The sequence below is a fragment of the Oncorhynchus gorbuscha genome, linkage group LG13 (assembly GCF_021184085.1).
Source record: "Oncorhynchus gorbuscha isolate QuinsamMale2020 ecotype Even-year linkage group LG13, OgorEven_v1.0, whole genome shotgun sequence".
Classification (NCBI taxonomy): Eukaryota; Metazoa; Chordata; class Actinopteri; order Salmoniformes; family Salmonidae; genus Oncorhynchus; species Oncorhynchus gorbuscha.
In genome coordinates, this window is record NC_060185.1 from 83,995,998 (window position 1) to 84,018,337 (window position 22,340).

Sequence of the window (22,340 nt, forward strand, 5' to 3'; positions counted from 1 at the left end):
ATCAATCACACTTGCCAAATGGCTTGAGAGACTGTGACAAGTGGATAAGACTGAATAACAGTCTGGAGAGACGGGAACGAAGTAAAGGAAGGTGAAACCACCCTCCCTAATCATAGAGAAACACCGAGCCACTGCCAGTATCCCCCTGGGCTGGAGCAAAGGAACTAAACAAAAACAAAGAGAGAACTGTTTGCTGTCATGGAGATGGTGAACAGGACAGGAAGAAAAAGAATGGATGGATGTGTGTGTGCGTGTCGCAACACTGACCTCTGAAACCAGGCAACAGCGACCTCTGTTTATTTAACAATATAAACTCAATCCCTCTCCCCTCAGTGCATATGATATATTGCATGTACAGTACTATACAGTATACTGTGCATACATCCATCCAGACAGAAAATAATAATTATATTGTACTATTTACATGTGGTTGATCACAGCTGGAATGTCAGAAGTCATAGTGTTAGTAGCAGTATACATTGTAAATGAGACGAACAAACTGTTCTCAGCTGAAGCTCATCAATAGACAGTTACAACAGTATATCATATAAATAATATCATATATAACCGTGAACCTAGCTAAACAAACCTTTTACCTAGATTCACTTACTCTGTTCATCCATCAATGACATGACTATTTCATGATCATTACATCACTGATATGCTCATTAAATATTCTCTAGGGAAGAGATGACGATGAGGTGGGCCTGAGTGTGGAGCTGCACAGTGGGGCCCCCTGCCCTGTCTCTGTTTCTCAGAGACGCTGCTGGGTGTCACAGCCCACAAACTCCAAGCGCAGGGCTATGTCATTGACCCAGCCTCTGGGGTGGATCCGTATGAAGCGGGCAAACAGAGGAGGATCAAAGAGGTTCAGCATCTCCTCATCTGGCTCACTGTTCCCCAAGAACATCTGGGAGGAAGGAGGAGCCAGAGTCAAACAGAGCTGGCTTGCATAAATCACAGTTCGGAAACTCAAAGTTAAACATGTTACAGCTTTGTCACTCTTTACAACATCAGGTTTTGTAAATCTGTTTGGTAGCATTTTGCCTTTAATAATCTTAACTTCTCTGAGGTTTCAAATCACATTTGACCCTGCATGCTAAGGAAGGTGTGTGTGTACTGAAATGTAGCCTGTGATAAATCTGAAGATAATGAGATGTGTGATACCTTCTCTCTTTGCGATTCCTCATCAACCACGTTGGACCAGGAGTGACCTTCATCGCTAATGGTTACGGAGAACTCTGTCACCATCATTTGAGTCAGAATAGACCACGCCCCCTGAGTCACAACCCCTGTGATGCGTTTCATAACCAGGAAGTCCACCTGCAGCCACTCATGGGGGTTATTGACCTGGAGGAGAGAGGGAGGTAGGGGGGTGGGTTATAACAGGTGCGAAACGTTAAGAGATACACTGTGCACAGCAGTGAGTCTAGGTCCAGATGCTGGTTTTGGCAGCAACAAGTATTAAAAACAAGATTTAAAACAAAGGACGGAAGAAAATAGACTGACACAGAAAAAACCCTCATTTACAACACTTCTACCACAGCATGTGGCCATTACAAACAATTGTATCTCTTGATTGATTCCTAGAGTGTCTTCTAGGGAAAGAACATCAAGCTCATAAAAGATCACTCTTGCAATAGATATTGGTCACTGATTGTACATTATTTCTCCAACTATCCTTGACTATTCAGTTTCGGAGAACACTTGGCACAGTAAACCTCTATCTACCAATTACAAGTGTTGCTCACATACCAGCCCTTAAAAGTAACACCAGTCTGATAAGTTGGAAAATCACCATTGTCCAGTGTTTTCAGAGGAAGGCAGTAAATGTGATTAGCTAAAGCCAGAGAGAGCTAAAGAAGGAGAGAGACAATTTGTATTTTTTTTAACCTTTATTTAACTAGGCTAGTCAGTTAAGAACAAATTCTTATTTTCAATGACGGCCTGGGAACAGTGGGTTAACTGCCTGTTCAGGGGCAGAATGACATATTTTTACCTTGTCAGCTCAGGGATCTGACCTTGCAACCTTTCGGTTACTAGTCCAACGCTCTAACCACTAGGCTACCTGCCGCCCCAACAATGGAGAAGGGCCACGAAAAAGAGGGAGAGAGAACACCTACTTGGAGGTGACCGCATTCCCTCCCCAATACACCTCCCTAGACACAACTATGACAAAACAACCTACAAAAATGGGTCACAGCTCTTGCAGCTCCGTCACACGCTGGGTCTGTACATAGTCAATGGTAGGCTTCAAGGAGACTTCTATGGTAGGTACACCTACAGGTCATACCTTAGTTTATCACTGACCTCAACTCAGAGTCTCTCAAAGCGTTCAGTCAGCCCACTGACATCCCTATCCGATCACAGCAAAATCACACTTTACTTGAAGAGGGAAATACTCAATCATGAGACATCAAAGCTGAGGAAACTGCATACTATAAAGAAACACTATAGATGGAAGGAAAGTAGTGTAGAAATCTACCAAAAAACAATTAGGCAACAACAAATTCAATCCCTTTCAGGCAACTTCCTGGACATGATGTTTCACTGTAATAGTGAAGGTGTAAACTTGACAGTAGAAAACCTAAACAGTATATTTTACCTTTCAGCCTCTGTCAAGCAGAGAAGCTAAGAAAATGAACAACAATCGCAAATAGTTTGATTAAGAATGCAAAACCCTGAGAAAAGAATTAAGCAACCTATCCAACCAAAAACACAGAGACCCAGAAAACCTGAGCCTACACCTACATAAATACCCAAAGAAATCAGCTCAATGTAATTCAAGAATCCATAGAATCGAACCCCTTCTAGGAAAATTGGAACACACAAAGAGCTATCTATCCGAAATGGAGATGTATGGATAAAGCACATCTTTTCGGCTCAATAACAAAGAGCAAAGAGCAAACAGGAAAAACATTTACAGTGGCAAGAAAATGTATGTGAACCCTTTGGAATGACCTGGATTTCTGCAGATATTAGTCATACAATTTGATCTCATCTTCATCGAAATCACAACAATAGACAAACAGTGTGCTTGAACTAATAACACACAAATGATTGTATTTTTTTGGTCTATATTGAATACATAATTTAAACATTCACAGTGTAGGTTAGAAAAGTAAAGTATGTGAACCCCCAGGTTAATGACTTCTCCAAAAGCTAATTGGAGTCAGGAGTCAGCTAACCTGGAGTCCAATCAATGAGACGAGATTGGAGATGTTGGTTACAGCTGCCCTGCCCTATAAAAAACACTCACAAAATTTGAGTTTGCTATTCTCAAGAAGCATTGCCTGATGTGAACCATGCCTCGAATAAAAGAGATCTCAGTAGACCTAAGATTAAGAATTGTCGACTTGCATAAAGCTAGAAAGGGTTACAAAAGTATCTCTAAAAGCTGTCGCATGCTCTTGCGACTCTCCCTAGGTGTGGCTGTCCTGCAAAGATGACTGCAAGAGCACAGCGCAGAATGCTCAATGAGGTTAAGAAGAATCCTAGAGTGTCTGCTAAAGATTTACAGAAATCTCTGGAACATGCTAACATCTCTGTTATGTAAAACACTAAACAAGAATGGTGTTCATGGGAGGACACCACAGAAGAAGCTACTGCTGTCCAAAAAAAACATTGCTGCACGTCTGAAGTCTGCAAAAGTGCACCTGGATGTTCCACAGCAGTACTGGCAAAATATTCTGCTATACAAATTGATGGAAAATGGTGTTCGGGCAAAAACATATGACATTATAAAATCCACGTGCATTTAAAATTGGCAATAAACACACAGATTTATTTACAAAGGGCTATGGGGTGAGACAGGGATGCAGCTTGTAAATGCAACCAATATTTATATGTTTATTTATCTTCCCATACTATTTGTACTACAACTATTTGCACATTGCTAAAAGATTGATATGATGTGGACTTTCTACTAGTCTTTTGAAGAAAGTAATATAGCTAATATAACTTATATCTGGTATTTAACTGATAATATAATACAGTAATACAGTAACAGAGGGAGGGGATGGCAGGAAATTGTATGTGGTGTGTGAATGTGTGTGTGTGTTGTGAATGTGTGCACCTTGGGGCGCCATGCGTTGGCGCTGCCGTCCTGGCGGAGGCGTGCGAGGGCGGGGCTCCAAGAGAGTCTCCAGGTCTGCAGGAAGGAGGAGGCTCGGAAGCTGCTGTCTGGGACCAACCTCCTCTGGAGACCCAGGGGGAAGGAGCAGCCTGACGCACACGCACACACACACACACACACACACACACACACACACACACACACACACACACACACACACACACACACACACACACACACACACACACACACACACACACACACACACACACACAAAGATCCTAGATTGAAATTGCAGGCATCTTCTCATGTTTTCCTTATTCCTTCTCTCAGGAATTCTATTCACCAGCACCTGAGATCTGACCGTCCCTGCACCACCTCCCTTCCCCCGGTCCCTGGCCCCTAACCACGGACTACCTGCTGATGTACCTCTCAACATACACCACCTACACCACCACTAAACGTAATCTGAGCTGTTACAAGCTGTTACAAAGGTGTTCCTAACTGACACAGGGACTCACTGTTGAGGTCACAGCCCAGTAGCTCCATGCGAAGAGCAGGGTTCCTCTGGATGGTGACAGGCTGCAGTCTGATGTAGCGCCCCAGGATGGGGGGAAACAGATGGTTCTCCTTCACCTTTGAGCCATCCAGGTTACCGTTAAATATCTGAAATAAACAGAAGTCAATAGTAAGTACAAGAGGTAGCATTGTAGTATTTGTGATGTTCATGTTAAATGAGTGTGTGCCCCTTTAAGAGCGCTAACAGGAGGGAGAAACAGAACATACAATTTAAGAGTACAGGACAAAATGTAAATAAAGGGTTCACATATTCCTCACACTGGATTCCCCTAGTATTACTAAGCCATCAGATTCTAAGCCCCATCTGAGCCGGAGGAGGGGTTCTACTTAAGCAATAAGGCATGAAGGGGTGTAGTATATGGCCAATATACCACGGCTAAGGTCTGCTCTTACGCATGAAGCATCGCGGATGCCTGGACACAGCCCTTAGCCGTGGTATATTGGCCATATAACACAAACCCCCGAGGTGCCGTGTTTTGTAATTATAAACTGGTAATTAGAGCTGTAAAAATACATGTTTGCCATACACGTGGTATATGGACTGATATACCACGACTGTCAGCCAATCAGCATTCAGGGCTCGAACCACCCAGTTTATAATAATCTATATGGAATTGTTTTAAGAAGGTCATACCAAGGATCATTTAGCTATTTGATTTGGAATTTTAAGACCCCTTGAAGTAGCCCATACAAATGCATAGAATAACAGATTCACTACATTGAATAACAGATAGTCCCCCCCGCCAAAAAATAAACGAAATTAAGTTTGTTCTGAAGTGTCTATCCTACATCTGAGAGATATAGGAAATATCAGGAAACTTTCTTGGGGGGTATTTAACATATTTTTGGCATTAAACAATATATTTTTTTAAATGGTACCTGGGGACCTTCAGACGAGTCTTATGAGGCCTGTGGGCATCCTAGAGCAGAACAACCAACATGTACATGTTCGTGAGAGTTTCATCTTTCCACAGAGAGGCATCACCTTTGCACACATATTAGTGTGTAGCCCAAACGGTTCGGACGCTACGGACAGACGTTGGTAGATCGACTGTACCAACTTCAGACGAGTGGAGTTCGTAGAGCAATAACATCGTGTTCGTGAGATTCTCATCTTTCCATAGAGGGGTAATAATAGTTTGCAGGCCAAACCGTTCGGATGCTACAGATGATTGTGTGAGAAGACCGATTTCCGGGATGTCTCATGGTCTGACAAACACCGCTGTAGCTCTGTCACCTTTCACTGTAGATGCGGGTGTGACGGCATCTTATTTACATATCTTTTTTTAATGGCCAGCTGAGAACAAGTCCTCATTTACAACTGCGACCTGGCCAAGATAAAGCAAAGCAGTGCGACACAAACAACAACACATGGAATAAATGAACATACAGTCAATAACACAATAGAAAAGTCTATATACAGTGTGTGCAAATGATGTAAGATTAGGAAGGTAAGGCAATAAATAGGCCATAGTGGCAAAATAATTACAATTTAGCAATTAAACACTGGAATGATAGATGTACAGAAGATTCATGTGCAAGTAGAGATACTGTTGTGCGTATGAAGCGAGGGCCAGCCAACGAGAGCATACAGGTTGCAGTGGTGGGTAGTATATGGGGCTTTGGTGACAAAACGGATGGCACTGTGATAGACTGCATCCAATTTGCTGAGTAGAGTGTTGGAGGCTATTTTGTAGATTACATCGCCGAAGTCAAGGATCAATAGGATAGTCAGTTTTACGAGGGTATGTTTGGCAGCATGAGTGAAGGATGCTTTGTTGAGAAATAGGAAGCTGATTCTAGATTTAATTTTGGATTGCAGATGCTTAATGTGAGTCTGGAAGGAGAGTTTACAGTTTAACCAGACACCTAGGTATTTGTAGTTGTCCACATATCCTAAGTCAGAACCGTCCAGAGTAGTGATGCTGGACAGGCGGGCAGGTGCGGGCAGCGATCGGTTGAAGAGCATGCATTTAGTTTTATTTGCATTTAAGAGCAGTTGGGGGCCACGGAAGAAGTGTTGTATGGCATTGAAGCTCGTCTGGAGGTTAGTTAACACAGTGTCCAAAGAAGGGCCAGAAGTATACAGAATGGTGTCGTCTGCGTAGAGGTGGATCAGAGAATCACCAGCAGCAAGAGCGACATCATTGATGTATACAGAGAAAAGAGTCGGCCTGAGAATTTAACCCTATGGCACCCCCATAGAGACTGCCAGAGGTCCGGACAGGCCCTCTGGTTTGACACACTGAACTCTGTCTGAGAAGTAGTTGGTGAACCAGGCGAGGCAGTCATTTGAGAAACCAAGGCTGTTGAGTCTGCCAATAATAATGCGATGATTGACAGAGTCGAAAGCCTTGACCAGGTCGATGAATACGGCTGCACAGTATTGTCTTTTATCAATTGAGGTTATAATGTCGTTTAGGACCTTGAGTGTGGCTGAGGTGCACCCGTGACCAGTTCGGAAACCAGATTGCATAGCGGAGAATGGTGGGATTGGAAATGGTCGATGATCTGTTTGTTAACTTGGCTGCCTTAGAAAGGCAGGGTAGGATAGATATAGGTCTGTAACAGTTTGGGTCTAGAGTGTCTCCCCCTTTGAAGAGTGGGATGTCTGCGGCAGCTTTCCAATCTTTGGGAATCTCAGACGATACGAAAGAGAGATTCAGCAGGCTGGTAATAGGGGTTGCAACAATTGTTGCGGATAATTTTAGAAATAGAGGGTCCAGATTGTCTTGCCCAGCTGATTTGTAGGGGTCCAGATTTTGCAGCTCTTTCAGAACATCATCTATCTGGATTTGGGTGAAGGAGAAATGGGGGAGGCTTGGGCAAGTTGCTGTGGGGGGGGGTGCAGAGCTGTTGACCGGGGTAGGGGTAGCCATAGAGAAATGCTTATTGAAATTCTTGATTATCGTAGCTTCATCGGTGGTGACAGTGTTTCCTAGCCTCAGTGCAGTGGTCAGCTGAGAGGAGGTGCTCTTATTCTCCATGGACTTTAACTTTTTGGAGTTTGTGCTACAGAATGCAAATTTCTGTTTGAAAAAGCTAGCCTTTGCTTTCCTAACTGCCTGTGTATAACTTCCCTGAAATGTTGCATATCGCGGGGGCTATTCGATGCTAATGCAGAACGCCACAGGATGTTTTTGTGCTGGTCAAGGGCAGTCAGGTCTGGAGTGAACCAAGGGCTATATCTGTTCCTGGTTCTACATTTTCTGAATGGGGCATGCTTATTTAAGATGGTGAGGAAAGCACTTTTAAAGAGCAATCAGGCATCCTCTACTGACGGGATGAGGTCAATATCCTTCCAGGATACCTGGGCCAAGTCGATTAGAAAGACCTGCTCGCTGAAGTGTTTTAGGGAGCGTTTGACATTGATGAGGGTTGGTCGTTTGACTGCAGACCCATTACGGACGCAGGCAATGAGGCAGTGATCGCTGAGATCCTGGTTGAAGACAGCAGAGTTGTGTTTCGAGACTTCGGCGGATGTGATGTATTGACACGCATCCAATGCAAAAAAACAGATATCTTTTTATGGGGATTTTTGTCTTTTGCTAATTTGATATTTTTGCGGGGGCAGACATCAACCTTAGGGGGCTAAGAACAGCTGCACCACAGTAATGCATAGAGTTACTCAGAAATATTTTAAGCATTGGTGACATTTACAGTAACAAAAGGATACATGCACCTGCTCTCACTACCTGCTCTCACTACCTGCTCTCACTACCTGCTCTCACTACCTGCTCTCACTACCTGCTCTCACTATCTGCTCTCACTACCTGCTCTCACTACCTGCTCTCACTATCTGCTCTCACTCTGCTCTCACTATCTGCTGCTCTCACTACCTGCTCTCACTACCTGCTCTCACAACCTGCTCTCACTATCTGCTCTCACAACCTGCTCTCACTATCTGCTCTCACTACCTGCTCTCACTACCTGCTCTCACTATCTGCTCTCACTACCTGCTCTCACTATCTGCTCTCACTACCTGCTCTCACTATCTGCTCTCACAACCTGCTCTCACTATCTGCTCTCACTACCTGCTCTCACTACCTGCTCTCACTACTTGCTCTCACTACCTGCTCTCAATATCTGCTCTCACTACCTGCTCTCACTACCTGCTCTCACTACCTGCTCTCACTACCTGCTCTCACTATCTGCTCTCACTACCTGCTCTCACTACCTGCTCTCACTACCTGCTCTCACTACCTGCTCTCACTACCTGCTCTCACTACCTGCTCTCACTGACTTCTGGTTTGTATGGTACACAATTAAGCTCATGCTTTGTGGGTACAGTACTAGCCAGTAGGTACTGGTACAGATGGTTAAGGTACATGTAAGGTACTGACATAAGATGGCGTGGTGCTGTTCCCCCTGTAGTTAGTCCAGGTCTCCTGGTCTAGGCTGTAGGAGAGGGTGAAGTGCACAATGAAGTAGTCCTTCAGGCCCAGAGAGGCTCTGGCACCCTGGGTCTGAATCCCATGGAGCAGAGTGGGTCTCTGGAGGTCCACCTACATAGGAGACACAACAGGAGACCAGAGTTGGGGCCAGGTCCATTTCAATTCAGTCAATTCAGGAAGTGAACTGAGGAAAACATCGATCTACTGAATTTAAATGGAATGGACCACAACCATGCAAAAGACAGGGGCAGCTAAACCAGATGGCCTGTCAATCTACAAGGATCTTTCATAGAAGAACAGGAAGTTTAGTGTTGAACCTGGATCCATGATTTCTGATTCGTGCCCATCCAGGCGTTGACAGAACCAGATAGCTCCAGCCTCGCCAGCCTGGCCTCCCAGTTACCTGGCAACACATATATGCATTCAATCCCACTGGCTAACTGTATGCATGCCTAACACAGAGTAGAGTATACTGTGTTTTTATAAACAGTATGTCACTGATTCATCATGGTAACATTTCTTCATTCTTGAGGCTAACTTATGCATATACTGTGTATGAGCCTACTTCCTGACATCAAATAAATTAATAATAATCATTTATTGGATTTTTATAACACTTATCAAGTGTTCAAAGTGCTTTTACATAGCAAGGAGCAACTCACCTCTTTCACCACCAATGTGAAGCAGCCTTTTTTCTGTCAAAACGCTTGCCACACATCAGCTATCATGATGGAGAGGTGTGTAGTTACATTCTTGTGGTTACATTCTTGCATTGCTGAAACTTGCTTACCTATGTGGTCTGATGCCGTGATCTGGGAATCGTCTATTCTTCCTGACCTCAACCCCAGAGGCTGGATGCATCCTGCCAGGTAATCACAGGAAATTACATTCTATTTGTGTTGTCCACATTTCACAAAAAATAACCAACAATGTCATTCTAAGACATTCCAAATAACATATTTCACACTTCTGTCTCAGTCTAAGCTGTTGTGAGGTAACTATGTGTGGTACCTACATGGGTTGTGAGGTGTGGTACCTACATGGGTTGTGAGGTGTGGTACCTACATGGGTTGGGAGGTGTGGTACCTACATGGGTTGTGAGGTGTGGTACCTACATGGGTTGTGAGGTGTGGTACCTACATGGGTTGGGAGGTGTGGTACCTACATGGGTTGTGAGGTGTGGTACCTACATGGGTTGTAGGGTGTGGTACCTACATGGGTTGGGAGGTGTGGTACTTACATGGGTTGTGAGGTGTGGTACCTACATGGGTTGTGAGGTGTGGTACCTACATGGGTTGTGAGGTGTGGTACCTACATGGGTTGTAGGGTGTGGTACCTACATGGGTTGTGAGGTGTGGTACCTACATGGGTTGTGAGGTGTGGTACCTACATGTGTCGGGAGGTGTGGTACCTACATGGGTTGGGAGGTGTGGTACCTACATGGGTTGGGAGGTGTGGTACCTACATGGGTTGGGAGGTGGGGTACCTACATGGGTTGGGAGATGTGGTAGGCTACTTACGTGGGTTGTAGACCAGTAGTTTAGCCCTCATGCCGGCTAGCTGGTGCTCTCCTACTGTACACTCCACCATCCAGGTCCCCACTGTGGCCGGCCTCATCTCCACTGTGCCAAACACACCTGGAGAGGGGGACAGAGACCAAGGTGGGATAGATGACATTCTTGATTGATTCATTATGATTGACTATTATTTTATTGTGTGGGCATGTATATATGTGTGTGTGTGTACAGTATGTGTGTGTGTGTGTGCATTTGCGTGGTTGTGTGTGTGTGTGTGTTGTAACTGTGGTTGTGTTTGCATATGTGTGTGTTTTTTAGTGTGTACTTACCAGGATAGAGGTTGTACACCCCCATGCGATGCTCCTGCTCCTTGTGAATGCTGAAGGGCAGACCGTGGAAGTGGGCGGTGTGATACTCCCCATCGCCCCCTACGTTCAGCAGGTGCCACCTGACTTGCTGGTGCTGGCCAACCATCAGACCAGGAAGTGTCTCTGCCACGTAGCCGTTTATCGCTACGGTAACAAGGAAAGATTTTCCAGAGAAATTAATCTCAAACCCAAACAATCGATCAGATATAAGTATGAACCTAAACAAACAGAGAAATCCATTAGAAATCTATTTAAATGTATTTATTATGAAACTAGTATTGATATTAGGAGGGAGTCTGAGTAACTCTACCTGCAAACTTGTTGCTGAGCTGAAACCAGGGGTCATCTCTCCGGGCCTGGCAGGGCGGGATGCAGTACTGACGGATGTTTTCGTCCAGGTACCAGCTCTTGGTCTCGTCGAAGGTGTGGAAGAGGAGGGCGTACTCCTGTAGGTTGGGCTGTAGGTTCAGTTGGGGGTGGAGGGTGCCTGGTTTACAGATTACTAAGGGGCCAATCAGACCGGAGTGGAGGTCCTTCACCTGTTGAGGGGTGAGAACAGAACACAAAGCCACACAGTCAAATACACACGCCAGACCAGTGCATGCAGGGAAAATCATGTCAAAACATTGATAAGCTGTCTAACGAAAATAAAAGGCACTTATAAGGCCTAACTATGTTTAATATACAGGTAGAGGAAATGTTGACAGTGCCACCTGCCTTATTCTGTGTAGAGTAGTAGGCCCCGGCCTTACAGTCAAACTCTGCAGCGGTGGGCCCCTGCTTCCTGGTGATCCTCCAGGTGTAGACCCTGACCTCCCCAGGCTGGACCGCCTCCCCAGGGACCCCCGCCACCCCAGCCCTGGAGGACCCCCACTGGGTCTGGGTCCATCCATCACCCTGGGTCTTATCATACACTCCATGGAGGTGCAGGGAGTACGGCCTGGACGCCATGTTCTTGAAGGTCACCTGTCGAGGTCAAGATCAAGATCAGCATCGAGACAATAAAAACGGGTCAAGGTTAAGATCAAGTGAATGTTTAACAGCATTATATACACAATCTGATATCTGAGAATATGCCATGAAAATAATATTGCAGTGAATTCAGGGGGTAATGCAATCTGGATTCAAACCATGGTTTCTGAAACTGTCCAACACCGTAGCCATAACACCAAGAACTCCGAAACACCTTGACGAGGTTACTAGTAGTTGAGCTACGGCCACCAAAATATGAATTGATTTGAACATCAGTGAATTAATAAGATGATCATTGATCTCCACTCACGGTAAGGAGGTCATTGATCTCAGCTTTAATGATAGGACCCATGAGTCCAAGATGTTCCTGCAGCTCTCCTCTGGTGACGGGGATCTGGAAGTCTCTATCACTGTAGGCCCTGAACACCACCTTCTTATATTCCGTCAGGAACTTCCTCATTCCCCTACGCCTCTCTCTGGGGAGGGAACAGTTGTGAGTTGATGAGCTGATCAATAGCCTGATAAAAGACAGCTTGCCGTTGATCAATAGCCTGATAAAAGGGGTGGCAGGGTAGCCTAGTGGTTAGAGCGTTGGACTAGTAACCGGAAGGTTGTAAGTTCAAACCCCCGCGCTGACAAGGTACAAATCTGTCGTTCTGGCCCTGAACAGGCAGTTAACCCACTGTTCCTAGGCTGTCATTGAAAATAAGAATTTGTTCTTAACTGACTTGCCTAGACAGCTTGTCATTGGAACATTGGTAAATAATTAATTGCTTTGGAGCAGCTTTTCCTTGTCTTTTAGATTGAGCTGATCAATCAGAAACAGGATTTCTTTCATTAACAGATAGGGCCAGACACAGACTATGCCTGGTTCTAGACTAAGAGGCATATTCCATTTAGATTCCCCATAGAAACCTACAAAAATGTATAGTCAAACAGATGGGGCCAGACACAGATTAAGTCTAGTTCTAGACTAAAAAGCACATTCAATCGAGATTCTCAATTGAAAGTGCTGCTCAAAGACTAAACATACGTGTCCAAGAAACCAGATACTTACAAAAACCAAACACTACCTTGTTTTTATGAGCTGATGTGGTTTCCTGATCCCATAGTCCCATGTGATCTCCTGTGCAGCGATGTAGTAGCTGCGGTAATGTCCATCTGTGGTCCTCAGGTCCAGGTTGTCCTCTGTCCCCATGTAGGTTGTCCCAGTGTCCTTCTCACTATAGTCATCATACTCCAGAGACACTGCGTTCCTGGGAGCCGTCTCATTGTCATTGGAGACATTGGAGAAGTCTAGATCCAACAAATCCAGTAGAGGGGTGTCTGGATCTGTGTGAGGGTTGTTGTTTAGGGGATGCACCTCCCCAGCTTTCTGCTCCTCCCGCTGTTGCTGCACCTTCAGCTGATCCGGGAGCGCTTCCAAAGTGTTTTTCAGGGGGTCTAGATCCCTCCATCCATTTAACTCCAAGAGTAGAGGGTCCTTATCTGTGTGATATGTGCTTAGAGGATGTGAATCTCGATCCAACTCCCCCTTTTGTCCCTGCTCCTCCTGCTGATCCAACACCTCCACTTTCTGCTCTTCTCTCTGCTCCTGCTCCAGTGCCTCCCCATATACCCGACCCTTCCACTCCTTCAGCACCTCCTCCTCACAGTTCTCCGCTAGCTTGTTGCTCTCTCCACCCTCCAAACTGGCCTGGCGTCTCAGTCTTCCATTCCCCCCCTGCTCCCTGCCCAGACCTCCCTCCTCTACCTCGTCCCCATCCCCATCCTCTCCTCCTTCTACCCTGGCCTGGCGTCTCTGTCTTCCATCCCCCCCCTGCTCCCTGCCTAGACCTCTCTCCTCTACCTCCTCCCCATCCCCATCCTCTCCTCCTTCTACCCTGGCCTGGCGTTTCTGTCTTCCATTCCCCCCCTGCTCCCTGCCTAGACCTCCCTCCTCTACCTCCTCCCCATCCCCATCCCCATCCTCTCCTCCTTCTACCCTGGCCTGGCGTCTCTGTCTTCCATTCCCCCCCTGCTCCCTGCCTAGACCTCCCTCCTCTACCTCCTCCCCATCCCCATCCTCTCCTCCTTCTACCCTGGCCTGGCGTCTTTGTCTCTTCCCCCCCTGCTCCCCACCCAGACCCCCTCCCTCCTGGGTCTCTGAAGCCTTCCACTCTCCGTCCTTCTCCAGTTGCTTCAGAACGTCTGTGGGGATCCCTCCCTGGGAGAGCAGGTTGCCCTCCTCGTCAGCAGACAACACGGTCACATACCTGACCTCACAGATTGACCTCTGGTCCCCTGCCTTAAATGTGACATTGTTATCAGACCCGTGGTCCCCAGATTCTCCGATGGAGATTTCGTTATCTGTGTAATTTCTTGTTTTCGGTGTTGTTGTGTTCTGGTTTAAACTGGGTTGCTTCTTGCAGACTCTGACGGCTACGGTCCTGTTCTGTAGCCGGGGGCGGAGGGATCTCGGTTTGAAAAACTGGTCTACGTAATCAGGCAGGATGTCCTCCAGGCCGTACTCTAGGTCCTCGTTGTCCACAAGCAGGTCAATGTTACAAGACAGGACGGAGTAGCGGGCGCTCATGCCACGGCTCTTCAGGCTACTGTCGAAAGCACTGATCTCCCACTCACCTGAGGATGAAATAAACATCAGCTCACAACACTTCAGAAAATAAATCACTCAGGTCAGGGTCAGGTTTTAGTAGGGCGCACCATAGGGAAACCTGTGTTCTTAATGGACCTGTAGCACCTCTCTGTTTCAAAAATGTTCTTCCAATTTATGCCTACTGAACACAAATGTAGCAGCATCAAAAACAGCAATGGCTGACAAACAAACATTGTCATTTGACCTTACCAATTAGCTCGGTCTCCATGGTAACAGTCTCCCCAGACATTGGGAAGAGTGTGAGAACGGACTCATACACGTTGTCCCTCATGAAGGGGTTTCCTGTGAAGTAGACGGACAGGAAGTCGCTCTGTGTCCCCACGTTGGCCAGGTGCCAGAAGGTCACGTCATCCTTACACAGCTGGATCATCTGCCCGTTGAACATTATCCCGTTCACATCTGTAAACAAAAATGAGATCCAGATCAAAATCTAAAACATAGGAGGGGTGACAGAGCAGACATGAAGGAGACATGAAGGAGACATGAAGGAGACATGACGGAGACATGAAGGAGACATGACGGAGACATGAAGGAGACATGAAGGAGACATGACGGAGACATGAAGGAGACATGACGGAGACATGACGGAGACATGAAGGAGACATGAAGGAGACATGAAGGAGACATGACGGAGACATGAAGGAGACATGACGGAGACATGAAGGAGACATGAAGGAGACATGAAGGAGACATGAAGGAGACATGAAGGAGACATGAAGGAGACATGAAGGAGACATGAAGGAGACATGACGGAGACATGAAGGAGACATGAAGGAGACATGAAGGAGACATGACGGAGACATGACGGAGACATGAAGGAGACATGAAGGAGACATGATGGAGACATGAAGGAGACATGAAGGAGACATGAAGGAGACAAGAAGGAGACATGAAGGAGACATGAAGGAGACAAGAAGCAGACATGAAGGAGACATGAAGGAGACATGAAGGAGACATGAAGCAGACATGAAGGAGACATGAAGGAGACATGAAGGAGACATGATGGAGACATGAAGGAGACATGAAGGAGACATGAAGGAGACAAGAAGCAGACATGAAGGAGACATGAAGGAGACATGAAGCAGACATGAAGGAGACATGAAGGAGACATGAAGGAGACACGATGGAGACACGAAGGAGACATGAAGGAGACATGAAGGAGACATGATGGAGACATGAAGGAGACATGAAGGAGACATGAAGGAGACAAGAAGGAGACATGAAGGAGACATGAAGGAGACAAGAAGCAGACATGAAGGAGACATGAAGGAGACATGAAGGAGACATGAAGCAGACATGAAGGAGACATGAAGGAGACATGAAGGAGACATGATGGAGACATGAAGGAGACATGAAGGAGACATGAAGGAGACAAGAAGCAGACATGAAGGAGACATGAAGGAGACATGAAGCAGACATGAAGGAGACATGAAGGAGACATGAAGGAGACATGAAGGAGACATGATGGAGACATGAAGGAGACATGAAGGAGACATGAAGGAGACAAGAAGCAGACATGAAGGAGACATGAAGGAGACATGAAGGAGACATGAAGCAGACATGAAGGAGACATGACGGAGACATGACGGAGACATGAAGGAGACATGAAGGAGACATGAAGGAGGTATCATCACCTTCATCAAGAAATAAGGGAAGCTAGCCTACCAGGCAGGAAAACCCCACTTACTGTAGATGACATTGGAGTTGTAGAAGTCAGGGTCTGTAGGGTTGACCATGGAGGGTTCTCTGCTGTACTTCTGAATGTTGTCATTGATGTACCAACTCTTGTTTTCATCAAACACAGCGAACATCAACTGCTTCACTTTATCTGGGCCCACCTGCAAGTTGGACATCTTAGATTAGGATAACCGCAGCATCTCACATACTCTCACACTGCTACAAACAGCAAGATCCAAGTTATCAGTGTATGACTTGGGCAAGCTGCAGGCGAGATAATGCATTGATATGTCATATTGGGCCAGATTCCCGGACACATCTCTATTCTCCATTGGACGTTATTCTTATTACAAGACTTAATCTGTGTCCGAAAAAGCAACCGATGTGTCATTATGGACATATGAAGTGGCGATTCTCACCAGCCGCCCCCTGGTGTCCATGGAGTCCTTCTTGCAGATGAGGAGGGGTCCTACGAGGCCAGTGGCCACGTCTCTCTCAGGGTTGATGGTACTCTGGTACAGACGGGTCAGACACTGTGGGTCTCTCTCCAGGGGCCCGTCCTCTGCTGTTAGTTTCCACATGTACCCATATGTCCCATTGGGGGGTACAGCCAGTGAGCGAAGGTCCTTTTCACCCTCTACACAATCACACATAGACACCATGGGGGGAACAGCCAGTGAGCGAAAGTCCTTTTCACCCTCTACACAATCACACATAGACACCATGGGGAGAACAAGAATGTCTAAGAGACTAAGAGATTACATTAGTGTAATAGAATGACTATTAGACTAATACAATTACTATAAAATCACTTTTTATGAGATTCTCCAGACCCCAACATATAAACACACCACATACGATGACCATATTCCACGAAGGACTTAGTTATGATTTTAAACCTAAATGCATAGCCAGTAATATTATCTTATCATAATGCCACATTTTTGTTTATCTTACCATTCCCTGTTTTACGCAGTGGAGAAATCGCGGTGAGGCCGTTTGGATAAATGTTGAAAGGACGACTTGCTAGGTTCTTGAACACTATCTGAAGAAGCAATGAGAATGACCTTTACTTTCTTTACTATCTATTCAGATACATTTTTTTTGTTTACATGCTTTTTGTTTGTTTGTTTTGTTGATTGTGGTACACACTTGGAAGTGTTCGTCCACCTGTCCTCTGAGCAGTGGTCCCAGCAGTCTTTTAACAGGTGATTTCCTCGTGGTGAAGGTCTGGTCAGTGTATTCTACATACACCACCTTCTTATATTCATGACCCAGCTGATGAGGCCCCCTGGGAAAGTATTCCGATAACAGTTGACTGGAACACAGAGACAATGGAGGGAGGGTAGTATCAGCATCATTAGTATCATGAACTCTGAGCAATGCTATCTGTCCCTTTCCTGTCCTAGTCTTTTTCTGGCTATCTCCTTTTCTCGGTCCTCCGTCCCATCTGAACTCTTACTATACACAGTCTCTCAGACACTCTCCCTTTCTCGGTCCTCCCTCCCTCCCTCTCTCTTCCTTTCCATTTCCTTTTCACTCCCATTCTCCCACCTTTGCCACCCATTCCTTCACCTATTTCTTCTTTCCTCCCTGTATCGCTCTCCCTCTTTATCTCTCCCCCCTCCCTCCCTCCCTCCCTCCCTCCCTCCCTCCCTCCCTCCCTCCCTCCCTCCCTCCCTCCCTCCCTCCCTCCCTCCCTCCCTCCCTCCCTCCCCTCCCTCCCTCCCTCCCTCCCTCCCTCCCTGTCGCCCCTTTACCCTTTCTCCTACCTGTCTCCCTCACTGAGGTGGGGTTTTGTACCTGTCTCCATCACAGAGGTGGGGTTTCGTACCTGACTCCCTGGCTGAGGTGGGGTTTCGTACCTGTCTCCCTGGCTGAGGTGGGGTTTTGTACCTGTCTCCCTCACTGAGTTGGGTTTTGTACCTGTCTCCATCACAGAGGTGGGGTTTTGTACCTGTCTCCCTCACTAAGGTGGGGTTTCATACCTGTCTCCCTGGCTGAGGTGGGGTCTCGTACCTGTCTCCCTCACTGAGGTGGGGTTTTGTACCTGTCTCCATCACAGAGGTGGGGTTTTGTACCTGTCTCCATCACAGAGGTGGGGTTTCGTACCTGTCGCCCTCACAGAGGTGGGGTTTCGTACCTGTCTCCCTCACAGAGGTGGGGTTTCGTACCTGTCTTCCTCGCTGAGGCGGGTTTCGTACCTGTCTCCCTCACAGAGGTGGGGTTTTGTACCTGTCTCCCTCACTGAGGTGGGGTTTCCTACCTGTCTCCCTGGCTGAGATGGGGTTTCCTACCTGTCTCCCTGGCTGAGGTGGGGTTTCCTACCTGTCTCCCTGGCTGAGGTGGGGTTTCCTACCTGTCTCCCTCACTGAGGTGGGGTTTCGTACCTGTCTCCGTACCTGTCTCCCTCACTGAGGTGGGGTTTCTTACCTGTCTCCCTGGCTGAGGTGGGGTTTCATACCTGTCTCCCTCACTGAGGTGGGGTTTCCTACCTGTCTCCCTGGCTGAGGTGGGATTTCCTACCTGTCTCCCTGGCTGAGGTGGGGTTTCCTACCTGTCTCCCTCACTGAGGTGGGGTTTTGTACCTGTCTCCCTGGCTGAGGTGGGGTTTCCTACCTGTCTCCCTGGCTGAGGTGGGGTTTCCTACCTGTCTCCCTGGCTGAGGTGGGGTTTCCTACCTGTCTCCCTGGCTGAGGTGGGGTTTCCTACCTGTCTCCCTGGCTGAGGTGGGGTTTCGTACCTGTCTCCCTCACTGAGGTGGGGTTTCGTACCTTTCTCCCTGGCTGAGGTGGGGTTTCGTACCTGTCTCCGTACCTGTCTCCCTCACTGAGGTGGGGTTTCCTACCTGTCTCCCTGGCTGAGGTGGGGTTTCCTACCTTTCTCCCTGGCTGAGGTGGGGTTTCCTACCTGTCTCCCTGGCTGAGGTGGGGTTTCGTACCTGTCTCCCTCACTGAGGTGGGGTTTCCTACCTGTCTCCCTGGCTGAGGTGAGGTTTCGTACCTGTCTCCCTCACTGAGGTGGGGTTTCCTACCTGTCTCCCTGGCTGAGGTGGGGTTTCCTACCTGTCTCCCTGGCTGAGGTGGGGTTTCGTACCTTTCTCCCTGGCTGAGGTGGGGTTTCGTACCTGTCTCCCTCACTGAGGTGGGGTTTCGTACCTGTCTCCCTGGCTGAGGTGAGGTTTCGTACCTGTCTCCCTCACTGAGGTGGGGTTTCCTACCTGTCTCCCTGGCTGAGGTGAGGTTTCGTACCTGTCTCCCTCACTGAGGTGGGGTTTCCTACCTGTCTCCCTGGCTGAGGTGAGGTTTCGTACCTGTCTCCCTCACTGAGGTGGGGTTTCCTACCTGTCTCCCTGGCTGAGGTGAGGTTTTGTACCTGTCTCCCTCACTGAGGTGGGGTTTCCTACCTGTCTCCCTGGCTGAGGTGGGGTTTCTTACCTGTCTCCCTGGCTGAGGTGGGGTTTCGTACCTGTCTCCCTCACTGAGGTGGGGTTTCGTACCTTTCTCCCTGGCTGAGGTGGGGTTTCGTACCTGTCTCCGTACCTGTCTCCCTCACTGAGGTGGGGTTTCCTACCTGTCTCCCTGGCTGAGGTGGGGTTTCGTACCTGTCTCCCTGGCTGAGGTGGGGTATCCTACCTGTCTCCCTGGCTGAGGTGGGGTTTCCTACCTGTCTCCCTGGCTGAGGTGGGGTTTCCTACCTGTCTCCCTGGCTGAGGTGAGGTTTCGTACCTGTCTCCCTCACTGAGGTGGGGTTTCCTACCTGTCTCCCTGGCTGAGGTGGGGTTTCCTACCTGTCTCCCTGGCTGAGGTGGGGTTTCGTACCTTTCTCCCTGGCTGAGGTGGGGTTTCGTACCTGTCTCCGTACCTGTCTCCCTCACTGAGGTGGGGTTTCCGACCTGTCTCCCTGGCTGAGGTGGGGTTTCGTACCTGTCTCTGTACCTGTCTCCCTCACTGAGGTGGGGTTTCGTACCTGTCTCCCTCACTGAGGTGGGGTTTCGTACCTTTCTCCCTGGCTGAGGTGGGGTTTCGTACCTGTCTCCGTACCTGTCTCCCTCACTGAGGTGGGGTTTCCTACCTGTCTCCCTGGCTGAGGTGGGGTTTCGTACCTGTCTCCCTGGCTGAGGTGGGGTTTCCTACCTGTCTCCCTCACTGAGGTGGGGTTTCCTACCTGTCTCCCTGGCTGAGGTGGGGTGCATAATCCCAGATGATCTCCTCAGCAGCGATGTAATGGACCCAGATTTTGATCTTCCCCCCTCGGGAGCGCCCCACAGCCTGATATTTCCCAGGCTTAAACACAAAAGTCTCAAACATGTCATCTCCATATTCATAGTCCTCCTTATCCTCAGACTGCTGGACCTGACGCACGTCAGGACCGGGCACCGTCACAGGCTCTGGGCAGTCCTCTACCTTAAAGAATGCACTCATACCCGCTGGAACAAAAACATACAGAGACCTTATAGCAACTCACAAGACACCTTATAGATGCAATATGAACACCTTATAGCACATTCTCAACCACATAATAATTCATGCTACTCTGGCTCAAATGTACAAATGTACTCGGTTACCTTACACAGGAGTGTCAAATCAAATTGGGAACTTTGAAATTGATCAAAACTTTATTTCACAACTTTGAGAGAACATACTCTTACCGTGGCGGTGTTCTTGGATCTGACAGCTGATGAGGAACTTCCCCTGAGTGCTGGGCTTCATCTCCGCCGTGGTAAAGGTCATCGGGGTCATCTCCACAGTAACCTTACGGTGGGCCATCACCTGGAATGACACGGGTAGAGTGAGGCTCAGACTGAAATGCTGCTGAACTGATTACACATTCTCACAAACAACTTATTTTTTATTTAGCCAGGCAAGTCAGTTAAGAACAAATTCTTATTTTACAATGACAATGACGGCCTAATCTTGGTTGATTGTCAGTGGGTTAAATGCCTTGTTCAGGTGCAGAACGGTTTTTACCTTGTCGGTTTGGGGATTCGAACTAGCAACCTTTCAGTTACTGGCCCAACACTCTAAGCACTAGGCTACCTGCCACCCCTACCTGCTGACTTATAACAACTGAACTGGCAAAATTATCAAAGGAAAATCTTGGGTGATTGTCACATATGACCGTTAATTATGATTGGTTGACAACTTTAAGTGAACCCTGATTTAAACTTGAATTATCTGATGTACCTGCAGAGTGTGATCCTGAAACTGTATAGAGTGGATCTCTGGAGACGTTTCCATTCCAATGAGATGCCAGAACACATGGTCTCGTCCCTGGCACATCGTCAGACCTACAAACATACCAAACAACCAACCCACACAAAAACATATTTTTGAGTCTTCTACTACAGCATAGTTGACAACAGGACTCTGTTCTGTTGATTCTATACAGTAACATGCTAAACTATCTCCTGACCTGGTAAAGTTGAGTTGACGTATCCATTGATAGTGTGGTACAGTTTTCTTGCACTGGCCTTCTTAAATCTTTCCCGGAAACTCCCCACCTCTCCGTACCAGCTCTTACTCTCATCGAAAACAGCAAAGAGCAGAATAAACTCTCTGCTTTTCCGAACTCCATTATCTGTAAATGCAGCTGTGAGAACCCAAGGGAAGCAGAGAATACAGATAACACATTAGTTGATAACTCTGAATATCACAGGGTACATTTGGTGAACTTACGCATTTAGTGAATTGAGGCATTTGGTGAAATGACTCATGTGGTGAAATTACTAGTTTGGTCCAATTGCTCATTTTTTAAATAATCAGGCGATGTGGCAGTCTGGGTGTTAAGCTTCATCATGTGCAGTAAACTATTGACAATCCCTACTTAGTAAGGTGATTATGTGATTCAGACCTCCTTCTATTCACAAAACCTTCCATTTGGTAGGACATGATCACTGGATGACTGAGAGCAGAGCACATTATAAGTCCCAGTCAGCTATAAGTCCAGCAGCCACATTAATTTCCTCCTTTACTAGGCAAATATATGTCACAGTGGGTCTGACTGTACTGTAAGGGAAGTGTGATACGTAGAGAGAAAATTGTGGAGGGTGTGTGGGAGTAACATAGCAGGAACAAAGTTGTGGAGTATCTGACTGTAAGG

At 47.1% G+C, this 22,340-nt stretch overlaps 1 protein-coding gene across 1 annotated transcript in view; it reads right to left on the bottom strand.

The window, feature by feature from the left end:
• Positions 1-281: 281 nt before the first annotated feature.
• Positions 282-22,340, bottom strand: part of LOC123992378 (coagulation factor VIII-like) — a 25,280-nt gene continuing 3,221 nt past the window's right edge. Inside the window, exons 5-27 of the mRNA XM_046293521.1 lie at positions 21,654-21,830; positions 21,425-21,528; positions 20,890-21,010; positions 20,406-20,667; positions 17,391-17,556; positions 17,196-17,283; positions 16,658-16,875; positions 16,249-16,399; positions 14,751-14,960; positions 13,986-14,527; positions 12,979-13,754; positions 12,216-12,381; positions 11,651-11,899; positions 11,244-11,472; positions 10,895-11,077; positions 10,569-10,685; positions 9,839-9,910; positions 9,366-9,451; positions 8,998-9,159; positions 4,597-4,741; positions 4,076-4,224; positions 1,168-1,350; positions 282-910 (exon numbers count right to left, since the gene is read on the bottom strand). Of these exons, the coding sequence (XP_046149477.1) occupies positions 755-910; positions 1,168-1,350; positions 4,076-4,224; positions 4,597-4,741; positions 8,998-9,159; positions 9,366-9,451; positions 9,839-9,910; positions 10,569-10,685; positions 10,895-11,077; positions 11,244-11,472; positions 11,651-11,899; positions 12,216-12,381; positions 12,979-13,754; positions 13,986-14,527; positions 14,751-14,960; positions 16,249-16,399; positions 16,658-16,875; positions 17,196-17,283; positions 17,391-17,556; positions 20,406-20,667; positions 20,890-21,010; positions 21,425-21,528; positions 21,654-21,830 (4,712 nt within the window). The 3' untranslated portion in view covers positions 282-754. The remainder of the gene's footprint in view (positions 911-1,167; positions 1,351-4,075; positions 4,225-4,596; positions 4,742-8,997; positions 9,160-9,365; positions 9,452-9,838; positions 9,911-10,568; positions 10,686-10,894; positions 11,078-11,243; positions 11,473-11,650; positions 11,900-12,215; positions 12,382-12,978; positions 13,755-13,985; positions 14,528-14,750; positions 14,961-16,248; positions 16,400-16,657; positions 16,876-17,195; positions 17,284-17,390; positions 17,557-20,405; positions 20,668-20,889; positions 21,011-21,424; positions 21,529-21,653; positions 21,831-22,340) is intronic.